Source organism: Myotis nattereri (genome assembly GCF_964212035.1).
Source record: "Myotis nattereri genome assembly, chromosome: 11".
Classification (NCBI taxonomy): Eukaryota; Metazoa; Chordata; class Mammalia; order Chiroptera; family Vespertilionidae; genus Myotis; species Myotis nattereri.
The window spans coordinates 15,138,404-15,165,397 of record NC_138086.1 but is presented as its reverse complement, the minus strand read 5'-3'; the positions used below and the strand labels follow the sequence as shown (position 1 = coordinate 15,165,397).

General features: G+C 40.4%; 1 protein-coding gene across 1 annotated transcript in view; it reads right to left on the bottom strand.

The window, feature by feature from the left end:
• Positions 1-613: 613 nt before the first annotated feature.
• Positions 614-26,994, bottom strand: part of CPED1 (cadherin like and PC-esterase domain containing 1) — a 280,912-nt gene continuing 254,531 nt past the window's right edge. Inside the window, exons 18-22 of the mRNA XM_081101752.1 lie at positions 24,912-25,132; positions 24,260-24,361; positions 23,774-23,861; positions 19,696-19,842; positions 614-1,174 (exon numbers count right to left, since the gene is read on the bottom strand). Coding sequence (XP_080957878.1) covers positions 956-1,174; positions 19,696-19,842; positions 23,774-23,861; positions 24,260-24,361; positions 24,912-25,132 — 777 coding nt within the window. The 3' untranslated portion in view covers positions 614-955. The remainder of the gene's footprint in view (positions 1,175-19,695; positions 19,843-23,773; positions 23,862-24,259; positions 24,362-24,911; positions 25,133-26,994) is intronic.

Below are 26,994 nucleotides of genomic sequence, written 5' to 3'. Positions count from 1 at the left end.
GGAGTATTTGTGGACATGTACAAGTGCTTTATGGAAATAAATGCCTATGCACTTGAGAATGCCTAATCCTTTGCAAAATATTTACATAAAATGTAATTGTAACCTTACATTACACAGGGCTCTATTGGCAAACTAAAGCTTTCTGAAGTAATACTGTCAATGAAACAAAGTAATACATGGGGAACTATATTTTGTTTCGCACTTAAAAATCACACATTTAATCAACTTAGTCTGCAGTTACCCATCCAAGTTCAGGGACAGGATAGGAGGGAATGTTTCTGAAAATTACAGAGTGCAAAGTTAAACATACGGGTGTTTTAACGGTCAAATGTTACACTTCTCATCTCATAGAATCCATTTGAATTCCCTTGTGGAACATTCTTATTCTTTTCCTTTCAGTTATAAAACGTAAAAAGCATAGGAAAAATGTTTATCGTAAGCATTAGATTCACAAAGCCGAAGCCACATTAACGCCGCGTTTTCTCCTGGTGAAGGACGCAAGCGCAGTCCCTACGTGCAAGTGGAATGTAATTGCCTTTTACCCTTCTCCATATTCACAGGCCAATAGAGAATACAACACAACGCTCAACGCATTAGCCTTTCTCCCATAACTCAAGTGCCTGTATTTCTTTTTATTATCACAATGCAATCCCTCGCCCACAGTGGTTCTTGTTCATATTATATATTGAGCAACCTTTTCCTGGCTCTGTCTTTCGCATGGAAAACCAGCTGATTTTTAAGTGCACATCTTGACTTTATAAAGTGGTAGGAACAAAGTGTTATTACGGTGTGTTTTTTTAAAAGCTACGTGTGCATTGGTGTGCAACTGTGTGCTGGTGTGCATGAAGGCAGGTAGTCAGTCTAAAATACACTCGATGCACAGGTTGTGGGTCTTAGAGGATCATCCAGGTTAGTGGTTTGTCTTCAGTTGCAAATTCAGTCCCCATCAGGGGGTCTACGCAGCTCCTGTCCTTGCACACATCCTGCTGAGAAGGATTTCAGAGCAAACCTGATTAATCGGACCTCGGACGTGGTACGGCGATTGAACATTTATTAGGGAGTCTTGCTGCCGCTGGAGTTTGCTCTGGTTGCTGAAATATTTTCCCACAGTATGATTTCTTGATCGTTTTATTTTAATCAAGTGATTTTCTTTAAATAACTTGGACTTCACTACCTGCAAATCAAGAGCAAAAAAAATAGTGAGGCAATAGCGAGGGCCGTTGAGTCCTGCACGGAGCAGTGTAACTAACTCAGGAGCCTGCACATTATTTCCATCACACGCATGGTGCCCAAAGGGCACAATATGCTTCACAATACCAAGAACCACAATGGCCCAGCTTTTAGAAAAGACCAAGATCAAAGTGAGAATTTCTTTCCTTCCCTCGGGGTTTCTCTGCCACACTGCTGTGTGCGTGTCCCTCTCCAGGCCGGGTGCTGTCACACACAGAAGGCGCTGGGGTGCCTGTGCTGAATCACCGATTCAAGCGTGGCGCTCTAAATCTCTCGCGGCAGCCTTTCACAGAATGGCAACTGCAACGGGTTTCAGAGTAAAACTGTTTTTCCGTTGCACGGCATAAGCTGACGCTGTTACAGTTAGTGGTTTCGTTTCTCTGGGCACCCAGTAAATTCTGGAACCTGAAGGAGCAGTCTATGCCCTAGCAGGCTAATAACTTTATACTTGTTTGTACATATGCAGATACATATGTGCATTTATTTACATTTTCCGAATCGGCAGTATAATAAGCATTTGTAAAGCACAAAAAGGTCTATAATAAAACCCCTTCCTATGTCTGTCCCCTACCTCCAATTACTCAGTTCCCTCCCCAGAGGACACTAGCTTCTTTGTGATCCTATTCACAGATGTTTTATGGCCATCAGTGCACACATCGACCAAGAGGCCATGTTTACTGTCTGTTTGCACAGTTTACAACAAGATGCCCTGGTGGAACCCTGTACTTTTCAGCTGTCATCACTGAGTTATATCATTCAGGTTATTAGCACCAATGGTCAGAGAGAACTAGGTGGGGACCAACACTGAGATTGGAGGCGGGGGGTGGGAAATAGGATGAGAGAAAATATAGTAACACCCCGATATAACAGACTAATACGGGCAAGGGGTGTCCTTTAAAGCTGAAAGTCCATTAGATAATGAAGTAGGTTTTCCAAATGGGTATGTTAAAAAATTGACACATTAGTTCACCCGTTTTTGCTTATGTACACACATTTGTGTAATTAAAATTAAGTGTGTATGAAAAGTTGACTTTCACAGAAAAGTTTTCTATATGCATTACTGTCACTTTAAGTGTCTACTGAGTAGGTCTAGGAAATGCGTGCATTCGCCAGTCACCACCAGCAAACAAGTGCACACGCTGGGGTTGGCTTAGCGGAGGTGGGGCATGGGCCTGTGAAAGTCAACTTTTCATACACACTTAATTTTAATTATTCAAATGTGTCTACATAAGCAAAAACGGGTGAACTAATGTGTCATTTTTTTAACATACCCATTTGGAAAACCTACTTCATTATCTAATGGACTTTCAGCTTTAAAGGACACCCCTTGCCCGTATTAGTCTGTTATATCGGGGTGTTACTATATTTTCTCTCAGAAAGTCACGCCACATGACAACGGAACCAATCACCATGTGCAACGCAGTGTGATCACGTGCTAATCATTCCCGGAACATTGTTTACAAGCGGCGACTCTTGGATTTAAATATGTAGACTATGGTTGCAGACATGTAATATTTATTTTTGTCCGCAAAATTACTAGTGTTTTTTTCCAACATATGGCCATTTCGCTAAAATTTGTTAAAAATAACAGTGAATAACAAAAAAAAAACCTGTTTAAGTTAATTATAAGCAAAACTTGTTTTAAAGCATTTTAAAATCAACAGGGTGTTAATTTTCACATATGACATACGAATCAGTAATTTTGTCCATTAAAGCCCAAGTCTGTTAAATTGAGGTCTGCAAAATCGGGGGTTTACTTTACTGGCAAAGATGTTTTGGGTGGCTTTACAAATGAATAACAAACCATGAATTCCATCACGTTAATGCCATTGTAAGACATTAATTTTGGTCAATATGGACACATACATTAGTCACTAATGACTAATGAAGGTAACACTACCTAACATGGATTTTTTTTAATTCTTTTGAGTGTTTTATAATGATTTGGATACATATATTTTGATCCTATGTAAGAGAATGTAATAAAAAACAGTTCAAAAAATATATAATACTTGAAAGAAATGATATCTATTTTGAAGATAAGTATTTTTAGTTATATTATAAGTGAGTGAGCATGAACCTTTTTAGAAGATATTTTTAATAGAGATTCTGTAATGATCTACACTAAAATGTTAAGAGTAGTAGTCTTTGGGTGGAGAAATTACTGTAGAGGTGATTTAAAATGTATTCTCAACAAAAATAGATCCAGAGACAAAGAAACACTGAACAGACCATCCAACTTCAGAGAGAAGGCAGGGGAAGGGGGTGGTGGTGTAAGACAGCGACTAGAGGCCTTGTATGCATGCATATAAGCATAACCAGTGGACATGGGCGGCGGGAGCTTGTCCTGGGGGGTGAGAGTGGCGGGGGGGGGGGGAGGGGTGGTTAATCGGGGGAAAAAGGAAAGGTATGGAATATTTTAAACTATAAAAAAAGAAAAGAAAAAAAGAAACCTTCCATTTGTATCACTGAAAAAAGAATGTATTCTCTATCACTTTTGGTCTTGACTTTTAAAATTTAATACAGTGAATGTGCATTACTTCATAATCAAATAAATGTTGAGGCTAGTCTCATTTTGAAGAAAAAAAATAATATTAATGTGTTTTGAAACCAATTATACCCTTCCAGCCCCAAAGAAATGACTTGTTTTCCTATAGCTATGGGAAGCTTGGCTTTTTATGATGAGTCCCTCAGAGGAAGTGACCCTTAAGAAGTCCAGTGAAATCAGTGGTTTGCGGTAAGCAATCCCTATGGATCGTAACTTAGAGCTCAGTTTGCAGTTAACCACTGATTAGTATTCCAGGCCCCAACGTTGTACGTCGCTGTTATGTGCAGCAACTTCTGCCTCTGTTCGCTGATGCTGTAACTTTAAATATGATAGGCTGGGAGGCGTACCAATGTTTTCCTGAAGGTTCTGCCCATTTTGGGGAGGTCTGTACCCAGTGATAGCAAGATTAGTGAACATTTTTAAGGTTTATTTCAGGAAACACTTGAGCACAAATATTACATTCAACCCTGAAAAAATATTAGTACAATGTTCCGAAACCAAAATTAGGTTAATTTTGTTTCTATAATTTTATCTTACGTGGATGGTCTGCATGCCAATTACATGTAACCTTTCCATCCGGATGCAAAAGGTTATAGAACTTCAAACATTATTTTAATGTTTTGTGTGATTCCAGGGCTGCATTTAATGTTGCACTACACATGTTGGACAATGCTAGTGAGGATGCACATAGTAATCTTGAATGCGGTTCATAAAGAGATACACAAAAATACTTATTCCCAGTGTGTTTGCTGAAGCAGATGCATTCACTCAGGAGTAATGTCAGTGTTTCACCACACCTTTCCACAAAGGAAACTTGATCTTGTATTTCTGTTTGTAAATCACTGAAGTGAGAAAGAAAGATGAGATGAGGGGGTCTCCCCTAGCGTCCCAGGGCCAGCCTGATGCCACCTGCAGAGCCAATGCTCCCGCTGTGCTTTCCTAGATTGACACCTACGTGCCTAGGCCAGGGATCGGCCCAACAACTCTTAATGTAGTTGGTTTCCTTTGAAATTATTTTCCAGGAAATAATAAAGGATAGGTTTCCTAATTCCTTTGTTAACCGAGTATCAATTTCATTCTGAATCCTGAAAGCGGACAGACCTACAGAGAAGGAATTATTTCAATTTTAATTTGTCAAAATATAGATTCAAAGAAATCCTCCCAGATGCTGTTGTAAATGGAATCCAGGAACCTTTGGAAATTCCAGCAGCATTATGTGCTCTGCCACGAGCTCATACATTTATTTCAGGAATGCAAGGTTTAATCTTATGAAATGTTTTGCTCTAGGAAACGACCAAGGAATTATTGGTAGCTATATGATTGTTTACCTTGAAAACCCAAAGGAATCTACTGCAAAATAATGAAATGCTAGAAGGAGAACACTTGAAAATTATATATCTTTTCTATATTCTATCAATAATTCATAGGAAATATATTACAGAAAATATTCCATTACATTACTAAAACAACTTCAAGTTAACAGTGATGCAGGTGAGGAATATATCGAAAGTTTAATGAGACATAAAAGAAAATGTAAACAAATAGAAAGACATACCATGTCAAATCCTCCCAAACTAATTAAAGTGCTATTACAATGGTAATCCCAGCAGGAATTGGGAGGAACTTAACAAAGAAATTCTAAAATACATCTTTAAGAGTAAATGTAAGAAAAAAAAAAAATCAAGACCATCTGTGAAGGAAAAAAAAGTAGTAATGAGGGAGACTGTCGATACCAGATATTCATTCATCAATATGAACGGGATCTACCATCAACCCACCATAGACTCAATTTGTTGGTTGTATAAGCCAAGTATAAGCAGAATTCAATACGGAGAGAGAAAGAATAGGAATGTTCATACTGCAGATTAAAATGCATTTCATAAACTGCTACCGTTCCTTACAATGTTCATTAAAAAAATAAGGTAGTTTTAAATAAAGCCCAATGTTATATAAATCCAGTGACCATCAATTTTGACGGTGTAATAGTTTTAATTATATGGGATTAAAATAAAAGTATGTTTAAAATGGAGCTATTTATCAAATGGCCAGTAGCGTCTCCAATAGAGAAGTAGATGAGGATTGGGAGGTGTATCTACAAGGTGTCCCAAAAACATGAATGCACATGTTTTTACCAGTGGATGGCTCAATGGATGGTTCTTCCTTTCCAGCCAGATTAAGCTTTGAACAAAGGAAATTTATCCTAAAATGCTACTGGAAGTTTGAAAACACAGTTGAAGTATAAACACTGTCTTTATAATTATTCAAAGTGTGTATACATTTCCCTGTGTCCCCCCAAAGTGTACTTACACTTTAACAGCTGATAATTCACTTAGCTTTCATTCTTTTTCAGGTTTAACTGTTTGAACAAAGGATACTTATCCACTAGAATCTTTTATGGGGATACATAAAAGATAAATCTTAAGGTACAAAACCAGCAACAGTTGATGAATTGAGGGTGCACAAATACTGAATGAAATGATTCTCGATGTTTGTGATTCCATTGCTTCGCATTATCAGTAGTGCTTGGACCAGAATGGTCACCAGTTTGAAAACAGGCATTGACATAAAATTTATTCACTTCTATAGATTCTCTTAATTTTGAAAAATGAACTGTATGTTAATAAACACTGACTTTATAATCATTCAAACTGTGTATACATTTTTTTGGGGGGGACACCCTGTAGTGTAAGGACAGGATTTTTGTTTTTTGTTTTTATTGTACATACTAAGTTTTAAATTTTCAGAGTTAGCAAGAATTCATGTAATCCCTTATGATAAACAGTAGAAGAGAAGCAAAATGATGCCATGTCTTAAAACGTTACAATTTAATGATATCATTTTCCACATAATATCCATGCTTTAATCTCCAGAGTTCTCTGCTTTGGGAAACACATGGAGTAATTCAGACATGGTCCCTACCCTCAAGGGGACTATATAAAGACACATGTCTGAGATGCTTGAAGTAAGAACTAGAATGAAATGACTTCAATGACATTGCCGGAGACTCGCTCCCAAGGTCAGGCACCAGGCTGTTTCCATGCGATGAATAGTTCCTTCGTACATGAAAAAGACTTCGTGCTAATTTATGACAGGCATGATAATCTCCTCACATGGTTATTATTTCTTTGAACTTATTTGTAAAACTCAGTGTCCAGCATTGGTGTCACACGGCTATATCTGAGTTTCAAAATATGACCTGATTGTAGAGGCTCTACAGGGGAGGACAAGGAGTAAGCTATCATTTTAAGGCTTGGAAAAGTTATGCCAGTGGAAAGTGTTTGATACCTGTACAGTGGAGAGCTGCTTGCTTCTTTCCTTTGATCTCATGTGTGGAAATGTGCCCATTTGGGTCCTTCCCCAAGTCAGAGGACCATTTGGGATTTTAAAATCCAACTAATGTGTCCACTAGAATGTGGCTTTGGAAGAGAGCTGTTAGTCATACAAATGTTAGCTTCCCTCTGGTGCAAAATAATAACAATATTAAAAAGGAGCCATCAGAAAACAGCAGTGAGAGATTTAGGCCTTGACCCAGAGACAAAAGACTTTTGATGTTTGTTTACAGTGGTTACCTCAGTCAGAGACAAATTCTCATGGTTCGACACTTCCAAACGCCTCTCTAAATTTGGTTCTTATGACTTTACCACTGAGAAAGAGTCATGCCTACCTAACAGGATAAGGAACTACTGCATATGTTTAATTATATATACCTATGGGGTTTGGAAATGTTGACATTATTTTAATTAGTGTTAAGTGACATTATTTTGCCACTTAAAACAATCCAAAGTAACCTCTTGTTTTTAGCTTTTTGTTGTTGTTGTTTTTTTCTTTTTGAATTTACTGTGTCAAATAGAGAGTGAAGGCCAATTGTTCTCCAGAAAGTGTGAAAACTTTTAGGTCAGCATTGATTTATAATAATAAGTATGGGTCTAATAATAAAATATTTCTCACAGCAATGTTCAAGTTTAGATGGTTTCATGTGGAAATAGACTTTCAAGTGAAGAAGACAGCATTTCAAAACAGTGATATATTTTAATATATTAGGTATAGAAACTTAGGAAAGAATAATTTTGGAGCTGAAATCAAGTTATATAAATATAAGATATTACAAGATATGTAGATGATCAATTTTTTCTATGACTCAGTGTAATAAGAATTGAAATTCTGTGACTTTGGATATAGAAGTGAATTTTATATTTTCATAGGTTTCTTATATGCTAAAGATCTCCCAGTTTATGGTGGTAGCTATTTCCACCTCTCTACATAATTAAGGACTTGTGGACACAGACATTTTAGAAGGCATACAAATGGCCACAATTCAACTTGACTGGTGCTGTCCAATGGCTCTTGTAAGGCTTCTGAAACAAAAGAAAAACTTCAATAAACTACACAACAAAAGTAACCTTGCAACTTTTACTGCTAGAGGCCTGTCACATCAACATTCAAAATGGATTTCACATATATACTCATCAGAATGAATGTATGGCCATGTCAAGTAATTGCTGCACTGCAATAACTTTGAATTTTCAAAAAGCCAGTGCGGACGCGGAAAGCTTGGTGAGTTGGAAAAGTGTCAGGCAGATTACAAGCAAATACCTTTGCTAAAACTGATCTGGACCTGAATAACACCCAGGGAACTTCTGATGTGGTTCCAGAGCCACAGAACAAAATAGGAAACAATGTTCGGCGGTGCAAATGTTCCAAAATCTCCCTAGACTGGATTAGGGGAGTTGGTCTGATTACAAGCATGTTTCACAATCCCGAGTGGGATCCGGAGAGGAATGAGGGCCATGGCTTCCTGAGGTTGGAAAACATGACATTGACCAGGCAGAATGGTAATGCAGACTTTGCAGATAAACGTCTATAATTGAAGTCCTCTTTACTTGGTGTAGTCATTCTGCAGGCAGGGTATTCCACTTAAGACCCAGTCACAAACTTATGGCCAGCTCACAGAGTAGCCTAAGAATTCACAGAAATGGAGTAAAAAAAATAAAAGGATGAGCAATAGCTGGAAGCCAGTCCTTGTCATTCATAATTCCATTTCAGGAAATTATGCAATTTTTTTTTAAGATAAAGAATTCTTTCATTCCACCCCCCCACCCCCCCGCCCCCAAATATTTAATTATGGCCACATGAAATAAGCTATGCTCGGATTGAAGGGAGTCCAACTTCGGAATGGGTCAAAGATGCTGAGGATTAGAGGGAAGGACAAAAGTTTTCTTTAGGAATGAGGGTTTTTTTGTTTTTGTTCTTGGTGTTTCCAGATTTGCATCCTCCCTCCAATTCTCCAACTCTTCTTACTCTGGCAGCTGAGCCCTTTAAAATCCTGTCTCTAGACACACCTCAGTTCCCAGGTCTGGGAACAAATTCTGCTCTGAGGTGGGGAGGTTGGTTATAAGGAGCTACAAACCAGCAGTTGACTGATTGAGTGTTAAACTGCTGGTTCTACCTTGTGCGCCTATGCAGTTCCCCAGAAACGAACTCCCCTGTTTTAAACTCATCTTCCTAAGTGGCTGAATATTCATATCAGTGAATTCTTAATACTTGGATGGCCTTCGGTAGTCTGATGGATCCTAAGCTAAGTTGCTACCCTGCTCTATTTAGATGTTGCGTCTTGGGTCTTGGGATCGATTTGATCGGAACTCACAGGCATTTGTTTCCATCCATCTCTCTTAAGCTTAGACTTTTTATTGAAGAATATGGCACTAAAATGTGACTTAGAAACAATTTGTGTGGGCCCATGTGTGCAGCTGCTGGCTTTACTGTAGGGCTCTGCTCAGCGCTACTCTGGTCTTTTTCAAGGAGGCCTCTTGGGCGCTGAATTTCCTGTCAGAAGAGATGGTCAGCCTCTTGTCTGAGGTGGCAGGTGCCTCTCCGCCTGTATTCTAGGGGTTTGGGAAGAAGGCGAGGGGTTCCAGCCTTCCAACTTTCATTTTCATCTTTCTGATTCCAGCTTCTGGGTTCATGTGTTCTTTACTGTACCTGTGTTTTGGAGTCCAGATTCTCTGCTGTTCAATTTCAAAGGAAATGAGGTGTATGGATGTAGGTTCTTGACCGCACAGGTGGGGCTCGGGGCTCGGGGTCCACCAATTTTGCATACAGACTTTTAACCCATTCTTTTCCGCCCTGTGCCTCACCCCGGCCTGTCTTCCTCAGGGCGGGGCTCCTAAGGTCCGAGCCATTCAGAGCATCTGCGCTGCACCTCTCCCTGGTGTTTCTTCTCTCAAGACACTTGACAGGATAACTTACTTCATCGGCTGAGTCAAACCTCCGAAATTGAACTTGGGTTTCTTATCTGTTATGAGTTATTTCTTAGTATGTCTATTTTGGGGGGAGGGGAAGGTGAATATCTTTATGTTTTTACAGCCTTTTTAGTGGAGTTTCAAGTGGATGAAAAGATAAATGCTTGTGGCCAATCTGTATACTCCATGCCCGATCTTAGACCTTACCCTTTATGCTAGTTTCCCCAAAGTATGTTTAGTGAAGTGTTAATCGTTATTAAAAAAAAGAAAAGTGGTTCTGTGGTCAAAGAAGTTTGGGAAAAACTGGATCAAACTGAGCTAAACAGTTTCTTTGCTGTAGGGCTTCTGGGATCATTTAATATACTAATATTATTTGAGAATCCTTTAAGTGGAGACATATACAGTATTTCCTAAACCACAGATCCTGTGTTCACCAGGCTTGAACATGAAAACATAAAGTGGGGAATGTATTTAAACCCCCCAGAAATGAGGGTTTATTTCAAAGAACAGGAAATAGTGCTGGGTCAACATCTTTTTCTTAGGCATACTAACTCTAGTTCCAGGACTGCTGCGGCTGGGAAGTGCAGCTGCCTCATGGAGTCATCATACCCATTCAGTACAGAGTGATGGACTCTCTCTTTGCTCATCCTCCATTTAATTATCCATCTTAAGGAAGAGACCCTGATATAATTGGTCTTACCACCATTCAATACAGGATGCTCCCAAGTTTAGGTGGAATCCTTAAACTTCTTCCCGAATCCCTTAGAATATTGGCAGGCAGGCACATGCCACCTCTGACAGGATTTAAAACAGGATTTTGTAGCAAATCGTTTCAGAAAACACTGGACTCCCTTAGGGCTAATGAATTCATCCTCATCAGGCACCAATCTCTAATCTAATCACCCCAATCTCTAATCTAATCACACAAAAGGCTAGGATTCACTTGCAGATGATAGAATGAGCACTAATCCTATAATATAAAAGGCTAATATGCAAATTGTCCCCTCGACTGGGAGTTCAACTGGGAGTTCGACCAGGGGGCGGGGGCGGGGGCGGGGGCGGGCCCTCCCCCAGCTGGCCTTGCCCTGGATTGGCACCCCCCCACCCTGATGAGGGGTTGGGCCAGCCTGCCAACAGCCTGCAGCCCCTCCCCCCAGGCAGCCCCCCCAGATCGGGGGTGGGGTTGCCAGCCAACTGCCAGAGGCCCCTCCCCCTGGCCAGGTGGGCCCCATTGGCCCCGATCAGGGTGGGCTGGCCAGACCCTACCTGTGCACAAATTCATGCACCGGGCCTCTAGTTATTTTATTAAAAAACACACACAGAAAACTGTCTAGAATCACTTTCCCAATAAAAGGGGTGGAGGAATGTTAGGCAGTGAAAAGTTCTGTGACTCCTCTACTTACAGAGCTATTAAAAGATTTTAAATGATGACATCACACTTGAAGTATAGAAATATTATCCCAGTAGGGCATGAAGGATAAATTCAAGTAGTGGAAAGTAAGGTTCCAGGGAAGAAGAGACCCTCCAGCTCACCTTGTTCATTAATCAACATCCTGCCAGTTATTCACCAGTGTCCTTGACCTGGTCCTCTCCTATATATTCAGGGCCCTTGTTCCAACAGCCCTACTCCCTCCTATAGTCTTAATATTTCCTTACTATTGATAATTCCTCCTCTGCCCATAAACTGCCTTTGGACCATTTTCTGTTCCAATATCTTTCCCTATTTCTTTTTCTTTTTTAAAATAAATTTTATTGATTTTTTACAGAGAGGAAGGGAGAGGGATAGAGAGTTAGAAACATCAATGAGAGAGAAACATCAATCAGCTGCCTCCTGCACACCCCCTACTGGGGACATGCTGGAAACCAAGGCACATGCCCTTGACCAGAATCAAACCTGGGACCCTTCAGTCCACAGGCTGACTCTCTATCCACTGAGCCAAATTGGTTAGGGCTTCCTATTTCTTATTTACTTATTGAAAGGCTTTACCAGTTCTCTTTTCTCATTCCTGATACCTCTTTAGCCTATTGTAGTTTAATTTCTGCCCACAATATTTTACCAACGCTCTTCATTTGATCAGAAAGGACCTTCTCAATGCCAAAATTAATGACTAGTTAAAAATTCCATCTTAATAGACCTATTACATGAGACAACATCACCCCTATTTCAACCTCACAAATTTTCATTTTTGAGCTTTCCATGGCACCACACTCTACTAGAGTTTCCTCGAACAGTTCATTGTCTAAATCCAAATGCTCCTATTTCACCAAACTGCTTAAATGTCTGCATTTTCAAAAGGTTCTTCCTCAACTCTTCTTATTCTACTCACTTTCTCTGGATGATCTATTTTTATGGTTTAAACTGTTACCTAGTTTCTGAGTACTTCCAATTTTTTATCTCTAGCCCCACCCTGTCTCTCAAGCTTCAGACTTGTATATCCAACTGCCTGTGAGAGATCTCACCTGGATGTCCTACAGGCATCTCAAACACAACATGTTCAAACCTGAATTCATCATCTTTTCCCTAAGCTGGTACCTTTCCAGTTATTTTCTGTCTCAATTGCCAGTTGAGCTCGCTAATCCATCACCTAAGTAGGGAATTATCTTGGATTCTTCCTGAGCCCTCATGCCACAGATAAGATCTAGGGCGTGTATTTGTCTGTTTCTCCCTTATGTTTGCTGTCTCTGGTTTTATTTGGTGAGCTTTTATCACCTCTCACCCTACTTTTGAAAAAAGTCTCCTAACTTCTCTCCCTGATTTAGCCCTCTTCAAATTTTTCCTCCTCGCTGTTATCAGATCTGAAACAAAGACATGGCAATCTCACTTCTCTCTAAAACCTTTCACTGGCTCTCTATCACCTACAGGATAAAGTCTAACCTCTTACCATCATTGGACCCTAGTTCACTTTTCCCAATCTCCTTTTATAATTGACTAGAGGCCCGGTGCATGAATTCGTGCACGGGTGTGGTTCAGCGCCCACCCAGATAAGGGCTGATCTGTCTGGGCTGGCTGGGTTGGCTGGGGGGAGGGGCCGCAGGCAGTTGGCAGGCTGGCCCTGCCCGCTGGTTGAACTCTGGTCGGATTCCCAGTTGAGGGGCCAATTTGTATATTACCCTCTTATTATATAGGATGCTCTACAATATACAGGATTACTTGTGATTTCCTGAGAACATCAGGCTATTTCAAAGCTACTTTGGTTCACAATGTCCCATAGGGTTGGAATGGCCTTCTTTGGCCATCACCCTGCTACCTTGACTAGGGTCTACTCATTCTTTAACAATCAACTTGGAAAGTTTTCAAGGAGAGTTTCACTCAGTCCTCAGATTGGGTTAGGTGCCCTTTCTTGGTGTTATTATAATATCCTATTTATAGCTCTAACATGCCATTTTACATGTTTCATAATATGGGTTTTTCTGCCTGACCCTCCAGCTACACTATCTCAAGGGAAGAGAGTAAGTCTTATTTATTTTTGCATCACGACTATTTAGCTCAAGAACTGGGCACACAAAATAAACATGGGGTGATAAAGTAAAAGAATAAACAAGGTCGAGGCAGTGGGAACAGAGTGTAGGAAAAATACTTGGAAAATATTCAGGAGGTAAAGAGCACTTGCTGGCTGGAGGTTGCCGGGGGCGGAGAAAGAGAAGGAGGGACAGAGGATGAGTCTGGTTTGCAAATGACAGCACAACAGAATACATTCAAATATTAATTATTTTTGGGGGGGACATGATTAGTTTGAGATGTTAATGGGAATTTCTCCTGGCTCCGTTTATAGCAGTTAATATGATCTTTATACAGGCACCAAAAAAGCTGATGAATTAAATTGTCATTACAGAGTGCTAATTTATTAAAAATAGCCATGTTGTTAAAGTCTGGCATCTGCTATATAAGTAAGATAACTCTATTTGGATCAGTTCTTTTTTCTCTAAAAGTCATTATTTTAGTTTTTTTTTTTTAGATAGACAAACTTAAAGGCTTTTTCTTCATTATGTTTATGATAAACTTTTAAACTCTGAAGTACAAAGGGAAACGCTTTAGGCCGATAATACAGAAAGAAAACATTTCTAGGCCAGATAAGCTTTTGTTTATTTAATTAACATTAAATAATGATGCCCGGCCGGCTTGGCTCAGTGGTTGGGCATCGGCCTATGAACCAGGAGGTCATGGTTTCATTCCTGGTCAGGGCACATGCCCAGGTTCCAGGTTCGATCCCCAGTAGGGAGCATGCAGGAGGTAGCCAATTAGTGATTCTTTCTCATCATTGATGTTTCTAGCTCTCCCTCTCCCTTCTTCCCTGAAATCAATAAAGATGTGTATATATATATATATATATATATATATATATATATAAATATTAAATAATGAGAATAAAAAAAAGATTAAATAATGATGAAAAATCATCTCTGACAAAGAACTGAAAATCTCTTTCCATGGTGCCAGAATCAAAGGCAATCTGCAGGTGTGAGAGCTGGGAGTGATGCCACAGGGTTTTTTTGTTTTGATTTTTTTTGCTGAGTCAAAAGCTGTGGCTATGATCTGCCAGAAAACAGAGATATCATATAAACTCTATACAACTGAAATATGACCAGTGATTTTCAACCAGTGTGCCACAAGAAATTTCAAAACATGTAATACCTTATTATTTAGTCAGGGGCACTGACTTCTTTTCTCTTAGATTGTCAAATTGAAAAATAACAATAGCCAGCACAATGAATCAAAATTATACATATTATTTTGTCAGATCAGCAAAAAATGTATTTTTGGTGTGCCACAGAATTTCAGTAATTAATTTATGTGTGCCACAAGATGAAAAAGTTTGGGAAAATTGCTGGATTAGACTTATTAATAATCCTATATAATAAAAGCCTAATATGCTAAGTGTCTGGTCGACTGGTCAGCCGTTCAACCAATCAAAGCATAATATGCTAATGATATGCTAAGGCTGCTCAACCTCTTGCTATGACATGCACTGACTGCCAGGGGGCAGAGAGTCGACTGGTCGACCAGTTGCTATGGCGTGCACTGACCACCAGAGGGCAGATACTCTGACTGGTAGGTTAGCTGCTGCTGGGGTCTGGCCTATTGGGACTGAGCAAGTCAGGCTGGACACACCTTGGAGCCCTCCCGCAGTCCCTCTCTGGCTGGTCAACCTCCCATGTCCCTCTCCAGCTCTGATCGTGTACCAACGGGGTCCCTCAGCCTGGCCTGCGCCCTCTTGCAATACGGGACCCTTTGGGGGTTGTCAGAGAGGGGGTTTTGTCCCGATCCAACAGGCCAGGCAGAGGGACCCCACTGGTGCACAAATTCGTGCACAGGAACTCTAGTCACATAATAATTAGTTGTGGATTTTCTCCTTCTGCAGCTAAGTTTGGGCTGATAATAGTTTTGTATCGTTTCCAGGTTTTGGCTGTTGACAGTAGATATTTGCCACATAACTAAAGTCACCATCCAAAACCACTCTTGGGCAAGAGCTACCTGGATCCTGTTTGTTGTCCTGCATAAACATTGAGAAAACAAAATTCCATCTCCCATCTCTACCCATGAAGAGATATACCTGCTTTTCTCATTTGTGGGATGATGTTAGTCAAAACTGATGAACACCAGTTGGGAAATTGCTTATAAATGTGTGGTGGCAATGTATTCTCTTTTGGTGCCTTGACAGATGAAAGAGATGCCCAAACCCTTTAATCTCATCCATAGCAATAAGAGACCACTGGAGTAGGCTTGTTATGTCTATGCTTGAATTCTCACCACAAATCAAAGAGGTCACATTCACATCTTGCTGTGAAGGTTATACCTATCCTTCTCAGGTGTCTGTGAATTGATTGTGAGAATGGTTTCATTAAACACCAGAAGATACAAGGCTCTCAAACTGAAATTCTTTGAGGTTTCTTATAGCTAATTTTAATTCTTTTGATTACTATATGACAACTTTCTTTGCCAGCTCATTAGACGAGCACAGAGGAAAAAATGGTTGTTATTAATGAATTTCTACCCTTTAATACATTTTGCACGAGACCAATAACCTACTGATTTCTGGCTTGCTACATTTATCGTCACACCATTCTTTGCAAGAAGCTTTAGAATTTTCTTGATTGTTTATAATAAGCTAACAGTGATTTAAGATGTTGGGCGATGGTTTAGAAAGATTATAAAACATCTGTGTCAGCACTAGCAACTTCCTGAAATACAAGTGTTACAAATTGTTCAAAAGTTAAGCAACAAGTATGCCTAAGTGATGAATGAGGTATGAGACTTTGTGATGAAGGGAGTCATTTGAGAAAGACGACTGTATCAGGTCTGTGTGGTAACTAGAAATGCAAATGCTCTTAGATTAGAAGTATTTCTTCTCAAACATGGAAACTTCGGAATGGATAGCATGCTCCAGAATCAACTGAGATAATTCAGGGCATACCTACATAGCCTGCCTCCAAGACAGCATACATGAAAAATAGGGTTTAAGAAAAAAGAATTTGTGCATGATATCTGAACACACACACAAAAATTATAAAATAAAATAAGTGAAATAATTTTTACCTGGCATGCTTAAGTCATTATTATGCAACTAATAATGGTGTTTTAGTAATGATTATAAGCCAATTTTCTAGCTCTGATGGTTCAAAGAGTCTTCTTCGTACTTCTCTAATTCCATGACTATTAGTGTCAACTACTTGTTGCTGTACCAGGAGATACATGTAATGCAATCATGTGGGAAGGGCATATTCTGTTTTTAATTGGAGCCATGCTGGAAATCATTGGGGGAACTTCTTTTTAGAAGAACTAAAGTTGAAAAAATAAAAAACAGGTATCCTCACCCCAAATATTAATTGAAGGCATATTATAAAAAAATAAATGAATCTCTCCTAAAAGAGACCAAAACAAAACAAAACAAAACAAAAAAACCCCTATCTGTATATCGTCTTTCAAAGTCCCCATTTTCTGCAAGTTTGGCAACTTTTGGCTTGATTTTGTCACCAACTCTGATACTGGGTTGTCTCAGGTACAAGTTCATTCTTTCTTCTTCTTCCAGGCTGCCTGCTCTTGTATTTCTAAGTCTTGACATTTTGCAAATTAGGATAGGCACCCAAAGAGTGTTATGTTTTCTTATGGAAGAAATAAGTAGACACACAGTGTCCTACAGCTTAAAATCTGGTCTGCATCCACATCCACATGGCCAAGCTCCATGTTGCTAGATAAAAACTCAAAATGATTTTTATTGTGGGTGCAGGAGCTCACTTCTCTGAGATGCAGTTCCATTTGTCATATGAAAATATAACATGAATCCATTAGTAGAGCATACAGTGCCATTTCAATAACTTTTGGGTATTCATAAAACCTGAGGACCAGGATAGATTCTGAAAGTCATGTTATGGCTGAAAAATAGGATCAGAAGAAACCTTTAGTTGTCATCTCACTAGTCAACTCACTAATGACTGCATCCTGGTTTACAAAGGAGGCCATGCAAGAAAAAACAACAACCCACAAGTGAATCAATATCTGACAAAATGATCAAATGAGAAACTCTCCGTCAGTTTCAGCTGAAGCTCCTGAGACCTAGAGCAAACAACAGCAGCCAAGTAGCTTCACATTCCGAAGCAATGTCTGGAAAATATATGCAAAACATGCAAAAGTGTGGACAGCATCTCACTTCACAAACCCTTGTTTCATGAAAAGGACTGGGAAATGAAGATGAAGAGCGAGAAATTCTATGTGAGAAGTTTTCCAATACTTTGTGGTCTTCTTCCCTCTGGGGAGCTCCACCAACCTTGCTCTAAGCCAGTGGTTCTCAACCTTCCTAATGCTGTGACCCTTTAATACAATTCCTCATGTTGTGGTGACCCCCAAACATAAAATTATTTTCGTTGCTACTTCATAACTGTAATGTTGCTACTGTTATGAATCGTCATGTAAATATCTGATATGCAGGATGTATTTTCATTGTTACAAATTGAACATAATTAAAGCATAGTGATGAATCACAAAAGCAATATGTAATAGGAAAGAAGTCCCTGGCTTCCTCTCTCTTAGGCTACCCCTGTGAAAGGGTCGTTTGACCCCCAAAGGGGTCGCGACCCACAGGTTGAGAACCACTGCTCTAAGCTAAGTGAGATGGGGTTTTAAGAGACCAACTTGGAGAGATGGACATGTTGGGGATTGGGGCGCATTAGGACTGGGATAAGACACTGGCTAAAGTTCAGCTTCCCTGTAGCAGAGAAAGTGAGAGAGGAAGAGCGAAAGTCAGAGCGAAAGCAAGAAAGCGAGAAACAGAGAGGGCTGACCTGGAGCTAATTGTATTTCCAGCAACAGCTGAGCAAGGGTGCCTGGGTGTTTCTTGTGGACCAAATCCGGGCAACTGATTGTAGCAAGCCCAGTGCCATTTTGAATACAGTGGGGCCTTGACTTACGAGTTTAATTCGTTTGGAGACCGAGCTCGTTAAGGAGCTCGTTAAGGAGCTCGTTAACTCAAATTACTCTATCAACTCAATGCAAAAAATCTGCCGAGAGACAGCTGGTATCTCAAAAAACTCGTTAGTCGGGACACTCCTAAGTCAAGGCCCCACTGTATCTTCCAAGAGGATGCCTGGAGGGGCAATGTGACCCCTCAACAGAAGGATGGGCAATTGGAAGTCAAAGGGCCAAGGAAGGAATGCAGCAGTGAGTGGGACTGGCCTTTCCCCAGGAAGCTATCTCTGGGGGCCCAGTGGGCTCTGTCTTCAAGGAAGTGCACAAAAGCACCCTAAAAAGAAGGAATTAGCATTCTATCCCCAGAGAGCACACTGATGATTATGCTTATGCTAGTCAAGCAAGACTTTTGTTGCCCTTAATATCTCCTCCCTAACCGGACCCAATGAAGAGGGTGGGAGAAGAAAAGTGGGGAAATAGGAAAGAAGTCCCTGGCTCCCTCTCTCCTATGTCAGGCTTTCAAGACGAGGCAGGTCTACGCTGGGGGAAAGAAATCATGTTACGTGGGCATAGACACAGGCCCGGGCAATTTTAGTATTGAAGTGATATTCTCCTGTGCCTGAAATGATGGGGGTCCTTTGATGATCTGAAAGTGGGTTTTCAAGTTATGGGATTTACCAAGATTTTATTCAAGTGATAGAGAGGCAATATCCACAGAGGGATTTGAAAGGACCAGGGGAAAAGGATAAAATTATTTTCTATCATCGCCTTATCAGCTAAGCCTGTTTAATTACTATTACAAATAACATCATTTTCACCACTGAGGGGGAAAATCAGTCAAAAGACAGGCCCTCCTGTTGTGCACTGACTACACCAAAGGAGGAAGATGATTCGTTAGTTATCATATTAAATGCTCTGGATCTTCAAGCTGCTTCCACTAAAGGCATCTGGCACGTTTCGGGACACCGTTCCTCAGGGAAGGCTCAGAGTCTGTGAGACGGGCAGGTGCTCTCCAGGTGGCCATCTCCTTCTCGCACTGACCTGAGCTCCCAGTTCCCAAGTGTCTATATAAACACTCTTTTTTTTAAAAAAAACACCTCATTTTGCAGAGCCTTGAGTTATGATTACCACATGCTTCGGCCGAGTGATGAACAAATCATCTCATCTCCTCCTGACACAGTTTTCTAATGCACTATAAGACTGACCATGCTATTAAAAACACAATGAAAATTTTTTAAAAATCAAAAGCTAAAAGACTCAGAAAGCCAGATAAATACCTCATGGAAATGGCAGCCACAGGCTCCCTGGAAAAACTCTTTGTAGCGCCCCATGGTTATAGTGAAGGTGTCCACCACTTCGTAGCCATACTTCTTTGCAGTGTCCAGAATCATCACATTTTCTTTCCATAAGTTCTGAACTTCCCTCTGTGTTGCAAAGCAGAAGAGTGAGAATTTTTATTAAGAGCGTTGTTTACGATTTACTAAATCAGATAGAAATTGTGTGAAGGGCATCTTGCTCTACAGATTGGTCTTATTTTGAGATAAAGACTTAATTTTATCTGTATTTCTTAAATAAAGAGGTGTCCTAATTCTTTATTCAAAATATAAATGTAAACACCTGTGTATGTATAAAACAGCAATACATAAATAGGTACAGCAATTTACAGTTTAGAACTTTCCCTACCATCATAAGTCATTTTTTTTTTTTGCCCACAAAGATCCTTTGAAATCTCTAAAATTCTCAATTTAGAAGCCAAGATTTGAAATCACAAATGTTATCCCCATCTATTTGGATTTTTATTCATTTGAATATTAATTAATATATGTTTCATGCTTAGCTCTGTGCTGAGGGACAGGAATATAAGAATAAATAAATCATGGACTCTGATCTTAAGACATCACATTCTATCCCTAACCGGTTTGGCTCAGTGGATAGAGTGTTGGCCTGCGGACTGAAAGGTCCCAGGTTCGATTCCAGTCAAGGGCATGTACCGTGGTTGCGGGTACATCCCCAGTGGCGGCTGTGCAGGAGGTAGCTGATTGATGTTTCTCTCTCATCGATGTTTCTAACTCTCTGTCCCTCTCCCTTCCTCTCTGTAAAAAAATCAATAATATATATATATTTTTAAAAAGACATTACATTTACTAACTCTTTCATTGCAGGCAAACCTACCAGGCTCTGGCTAGCAGAGAAAAGGGGATAGCTCTGCCAGGTGCCAGGGGACAGCTGGACAGAGAGACTTGGAGAGGTGACTCCTGAGCAGAGACAGGACGGCCAGTGGGGGGTGGGGAGGGAGGGGCGGGAGTGTGCTTCTAGGAGCAACAGAATGGAGTGCTGCTGCTTCTGGGTCATATTCCTCCCTTTCTCCCTCCTTCCGTCCCATGTCCAAGGTTGGAGTTCTAGTTGAGGTCTACTGTCAAGAGGAGCTCCTCCTCTACCCTACCTCAGGATTCCTCATGGGCTTGGCCAGCACTTTCTCAGACTGACCTGTTGCCTGAGTCTCTTCCTATGTACTTCATCCTTCTCCCACACCCTTCATGCCAGACTCGTTACACCTAAACACAGGTCCCAATACACAGTGGACTAAAAAACATTTGGTGCAAGACTGAGTGCTCTGCATTGGGTGCTGTTGTCTGAAAGTCTTCCTGGCTACTCTTCCCTTTAGTCTTCCCAGGCGCTCTCCCTCTAAACCCCCTTCTTCTGCTCATCCCATCTCAGTGTCTGTTTCTTGGCAAACCCACTCTGACAAAGAGAGGGAATTATCTTTTCTAAAGAACAAAAACTATTTTCATTTTCCATGTAAAAATGCAAATTACTTGCATTTGTTAATCCAACCGCAAAGTAAAAGCAGTACAAATACGTCTAATTTCCTATCTCTACTGTGCTCACATAACTATTTTTATGTGACATTCAAAGAAGAGTGTTTCCCCCAAAATAAAGATCGTGAATAGCAAAGGTCCATAAAGAAGAAATATGGAGGAAGGAGACAGATGCGAATTTTGTCTGTGCTATCACATGAAAAATGATCCTCAGGCTTGTTCTTGTCTAGTACATGCATTTTTCTCAACTCTAATATGTCTAATTATGAAGGATACATGGAACTTTAGAGTAAGCAGTGTCTAGAGAAAGGTCAGTTCTCTGGGCAATAGACAATTAGATGGAAATTTGCATGCAGGAGACCAACAGGGATCAACACCTATGGAAGAGTGACGTGGTTGAAACAGGCTTTGTGGGTCCCACTAGGGGTTCTAGAGCTGGGAAGCATCTTCTGAGATAATGGCCCACATTAAGGAAAGGGGGTGGAGTCTTGGTACCCTTGCCCCGGGCAAGTTGGGTTCCTGCAGCAAAAGGCAATCCCTGCTGGGATTCACGTGTAAATCTTTACTAGGCCACACAGCCAGAGCCCCGGGGAATGAATGTCTAGTCCTAAAGGGGCAAACTGGGAGCAGCCAAATCATACAAAGTGTCACTCACCCACTCGGGAATAGGTATTTTTTGAGAGTCTACTACGTGCTGACAATTGTGTTTTGCGCTAGGGGTACCAGAATGAGCAATGCAGCCCTCCCTTCCCGGTCTCTCCAATCACAGAGATTATTCTAGCAGGGGAGACAGGCAACCAAGGACTATTAGCAGATGAGTGACATGCATGAGGACACAAAACGACATTATAGGAGCTCATAGCAGGAACAGACCATGGAGTCCCATGTGCCCATTAAGTCTCCCCAGAGGAAATAGCATGTAAACTAACACTTTAAGGGTGCTTGGAGGTTACCCACAGGAGGAGGTAGTGAAAGAGTGGGCTCCAAGAAAAGGGAGTAGTGATTTCAGAGACCTGAAGGTGACCGAGAGCATGACATGCTTGAGAAGCTAGCACATGCTCAGCATGACCGAGCTCGGCGGTGTTGTGAGTGTGTCTGGTGAACAGACATGTGTGCACATATAGGGAAACCAAGGGATAAGTCTACAGAGGAAGGCAGAGGCTCAGTCCTGAAAAGCCATGCAAGCATACGATGAGGAGTTCAGGTTTATTTTTTGCTTCCATTGCTATTGTCTCTTTCATTCTATTGTTTTCCACACCCTCTGGTTCCATCCTTTTGTCTTTACTCAGTTTTAAAGGACTGATGAACACCATCAAAGCCCAGGGGGAGGCATAATGTTTACCACGACATCTGGTACATAGTAGATGCTGAAGAAATGTTCGCTGTCTGCTGAGATGAACTGATTCAAACTTGATAAACTAAATATAAGCAGCAGCTACAGAACTCCAGTTCCTGTGAGGAGCTGCAGTCAAAGAAGCAAAGTAGAGCTACCAGAGTCCTCAAGAAGGAGTTGCAATATTGACGTGTAGTCTTCAGATAACAGTAAAGGAGATTCTACTCATAACTTATATCAAAGGATCCCTCTTCTAATCCCCAACAGTCTAAAACTCTTCAGCTACCCCAGATACTAAATACCTCAACCCCTCAGCCCATCCTAACTCCAAGGAGATGAATTTGGAGGTTCTACTTGGGCCACTTTCTACCACCTGTTCTCCTGCTTTTGTATCATAGAACCGGCATCTATGCAGGCGTAGTTTCAAGAAAGGGGCGGGGGGTTGTGTAGTATGTGCTGGGGAAAGCTAGGAGCGCTCAACATTGACACAAAAGTAAATCTCACTCGGCTTATGTATTCAATGGACAGCTTACTGTCTCCCCAATTCCCAGTGCTCCTGGCCTCCCCGGAGCAATCACACACAAACCCCACTGCCAAGAATTTTCCTGGCTTGAACAGCCCCAGCTGGTTCCTTTACCTACAGATGTCTTTCTGTTCTTTTCTGAGACTTCAATTCAGTGTTGTGACTAATTTACTAAATTCTATAAGAACTGGTCAGAGGCCTCTAACTCCTTTCATTTATGACTCTCTAGCCAGAGTTATACGACTAATGATACTACTTCAAAGATGACTTTTAAAGCAATCAGTCAGACATCATCTTCAAAAAACACCACTCTTTCCCAAAGTATTCATTGATACTGACAATTTCATTTGTGGTTTCAGCATGAGCCTCCAAAGGTGTCTGAAACATTAGTAGGGTAAGGAGGTACCTAAAGCACAATCTCTCTCATCTACCCTCAGTTCTTCCTTTTTCATAGTTTGGCACCCCCTTTCTTCTTTTATGAACTCAAAGTATGTACAACACACATGGATTATGGGCTCCTTATCTCCAGGAATAATTCTAACTGATTTAAAATCATAATCCACAAGTATATTATCTCCCTTGATTTTTTATAAAGGTTGCTAAATATTATGTGGTGCCTTTCAGACATCAACAAAGACAAGAAGCATGAAGTTCACACAGCCTGGACGAAATGGCCTTACCTGTGTTAAGAAATGCACTCCATCCACTGGCAGATGAAATCCGATTCCCAAAGTTTTAATGATCACAAGGATATTGAGTAAATTTTCCCTGTGAAATAATTAGAATTCTAAAGTCAAGAGCATCAATTATATTTCTAGATGATCATGTTTACACAAACAAATACATGAAAGTTCTTTAGAATGTGGCAATTGGCAGACAGGACTAATTTCTTATTTTATAGATTTGATGTATGCTCATTTTTTGTGTGGATAGAGTTTTACATGTCAGTGGGCATGTGTTGATCTGTAGTAAATGTAAATTTGGATACTGAAGAGCCATCTTGTGATTGGATACAAAGGTATTTTGAAATATTTTAAACAAGACTTTAAATACTCAATTCTAAACAAGTTGGTCTCTAAATAAAATCTTGATAAAATTCCATCAAATCAAGAGTAATTTTTGTTTTACTTAGAATCCTAATGACAATTACTGTTACAGAAATGTACCTCTTCAGAACCTTGTGAATAATTTGCAGATGATTGGAATTAAGCCACTGAACACCACCAACGACCAATACAGTCTGGCCCGAATTCTCTAGAGGACGTGACCTGAAATCCAGAAAGAAAAACAACACATGTTGCCTTGAAACAGATGGTAAATATTTTAACAGCATTGCCTCACATTTCATTGAACCATATCTGACATCCTGATCACAGGACCTCTTTGTCATTTCCAACTCGTTTTCAGCCATATTACTTGCTTTACGCTTTTCAGCACCTTTGATGTAGGGCAGCGGTTCTCAACCTGTGGGTCGCGACCCCTTTGGGGGTCGAATGACCCTTTCACAGGGGTCACCTAAGACCATCGGAAAACACATATATAATTACATATTGTTTTTGTGATTAATCACTATGCTTTAATTATGTTCAATTTGTAACAATGAAAATACATCCTGCATATCAGATATTTACGTGACGATTCATAACAGTAGCAAAGAAAATAATTTTATGGTTGGGGGTCACCACAACATGAGGAACTGTATTAAAGGGTCGCGGCATTAGGAAGGTTGAGAACCACTGATGTAGGGTGAGCAATTATGACCACTAGTGAGAAACAAGTGCGTGTGGCACTGTGCTCTTCTCGATGGTTCCATTGTACCTTTGCAGGAGATGCTCAAGGGCCTTTTCAAACGTTGGTCTCAATGAAGGGCTCATCCAGAACTGAGGATAGTAGGAATAACTGATCAAAGTCTTCCCGCCATTGACATTGTGGTAGAACTTAGTGCCATGCACCTTCTGCCATTCCTGCAAGGTTTCGTTCAGTCTTTCAATCAGATAGTACATCATCCCTCTGTTGGTTGAATCGCCAATGAAAAGAATCTATAAATTAAAAAAAAATTTGCTTTCAAATATGATGTTTACATGGTGTAGCATATAATATAAAATACTTTGTTGAATATTCATAAACCCATATGTCTATGTGTTTGAAGGACAGCCCTTCAAACTGTTAGAAATGACATACATATATATATATCCCACATTCAAAGGCTGTTAAATCGCGTTGTTTACCCATATCTTCAGAAAAAAATCACTTCTACTGTCATGGTAAACAACCTGCTTCCCTATTTATAATGGTCTGGCCCTCTAGCAACTTCAGCGCGAAATTATAGCTAATTTGCCTACAAACATCAGGTGGTCATAATAATCTGGCCACTCAGTGTATTTTCCCCAAACCTGTTTATTTTTCTTTTCCATATGCCTAGAAATGACAATCTACTGACACACTAATATGTTTAAAGCTTCTTGCTTCAAGTTCAAATTCTCTGTCTCCTCTATCTTTACTTTCTCATCTAATTAACTTAATAAGTTTTATTGATTCAAATAGGCACAAAGGAGTTTAGTGCTATAAGAATACTTAGAGATTTCCTAATCTCTTTTTATTGCATACTTGAGCAAATTTGGAATCCACGGAGGTTACATAGCTCAGAGGAGGTCATGCCACTACTTGAGAAAAAGCCACAGGACTAGGATCTGCTTTTCTGAACAGCTATTTATATCCCAGGTGCAGATCCTAGTGCCGTTTACATGGAATCTCTTCCACCCATACTCTCCTGCCCATTCCTGCAGCACAGCCCTGCTTCAGGCCCCCATCATTTCAAAGCTGGGCTATTGTTACTAATGTTTTCCTAATGGGCGGGCCTTCCTTCTTGCACAATGGCTGCCCTTTCTAATTCATTCTGCACACTGTGTTACTAGGATACATTTCCAAATGCCTAGCTCTGGTCATCTTACTTTCATGCTCAAAACCTTATTGGCTCCTATTTCCTATAGAATCAAGTCTAACCTCTTAGGATCAGCTAACATTTGCTGAATTGTTACTGCATATCAGGCTTTGCTAGGTGGAGATTTCACACGGTATTCACTTTTAATCATCATAATTGTGAGGACTGAACTATTAGTTCTGTTTTGCAGATGAGCAATTTGAGGCTCAGGGAGATTGAAGTCATAAATCTAGTAAATGGGGAACACAAGACTCAAACCCAGGTCCCTTACCTCCAAGTGCAAGGTCAATGGCCCCATCCTCTCAATGCTCCCTCTCAGATTCTCACTTTTTCACTGAGCACGATTTGCACTCATCAGCATCTGTTTTTCCTCGTGCTAATCCACCTGCCTAGAAAGCTTCGCTCTCTCTGCACCCCCACCTGAGTAAATGCAGAACACCTCCAGACCCGACACAGATGTCCCAGCCAGAATGACCTTTGCTGTCCTCTGATTTCATTACAGTTTTTATTTCCATTGCAGGTTTTACCGAAGACTACATGAAATTATGGCTTTTTTTGTCTCTTCTTTTCTCACATCATATCATGAAGTATTTGATATCTAAATTCTATTTTCCCCTACAGTTCAATGCATGAACTTTAACAGCACTTATTGAGTCCAGTCGGTGTGGCTCAGTGGTTGAGCGCCAACCCAGGAACCAAGGAGTCACTGGTTTGATTCCCGGGTTGCAGGCTTGATGCCCCAGGAGGGGGCATGCAGAAGTCAACCTATTGATGTCTCTTTCCCATCGATGTTTCTGTCTCTAACCCTCTCCCTTCCTCTTTAAATACAAATACAAATAAATTTGTAAATAAAAAATACAAATAAATTTAACGACTTTGTTATGATACATATTTGACTTACAAACTGGTTTGAAAAGAAAATATTTCTTGAACCGAAAGTCAAAGGGATTTTTGTCTTAA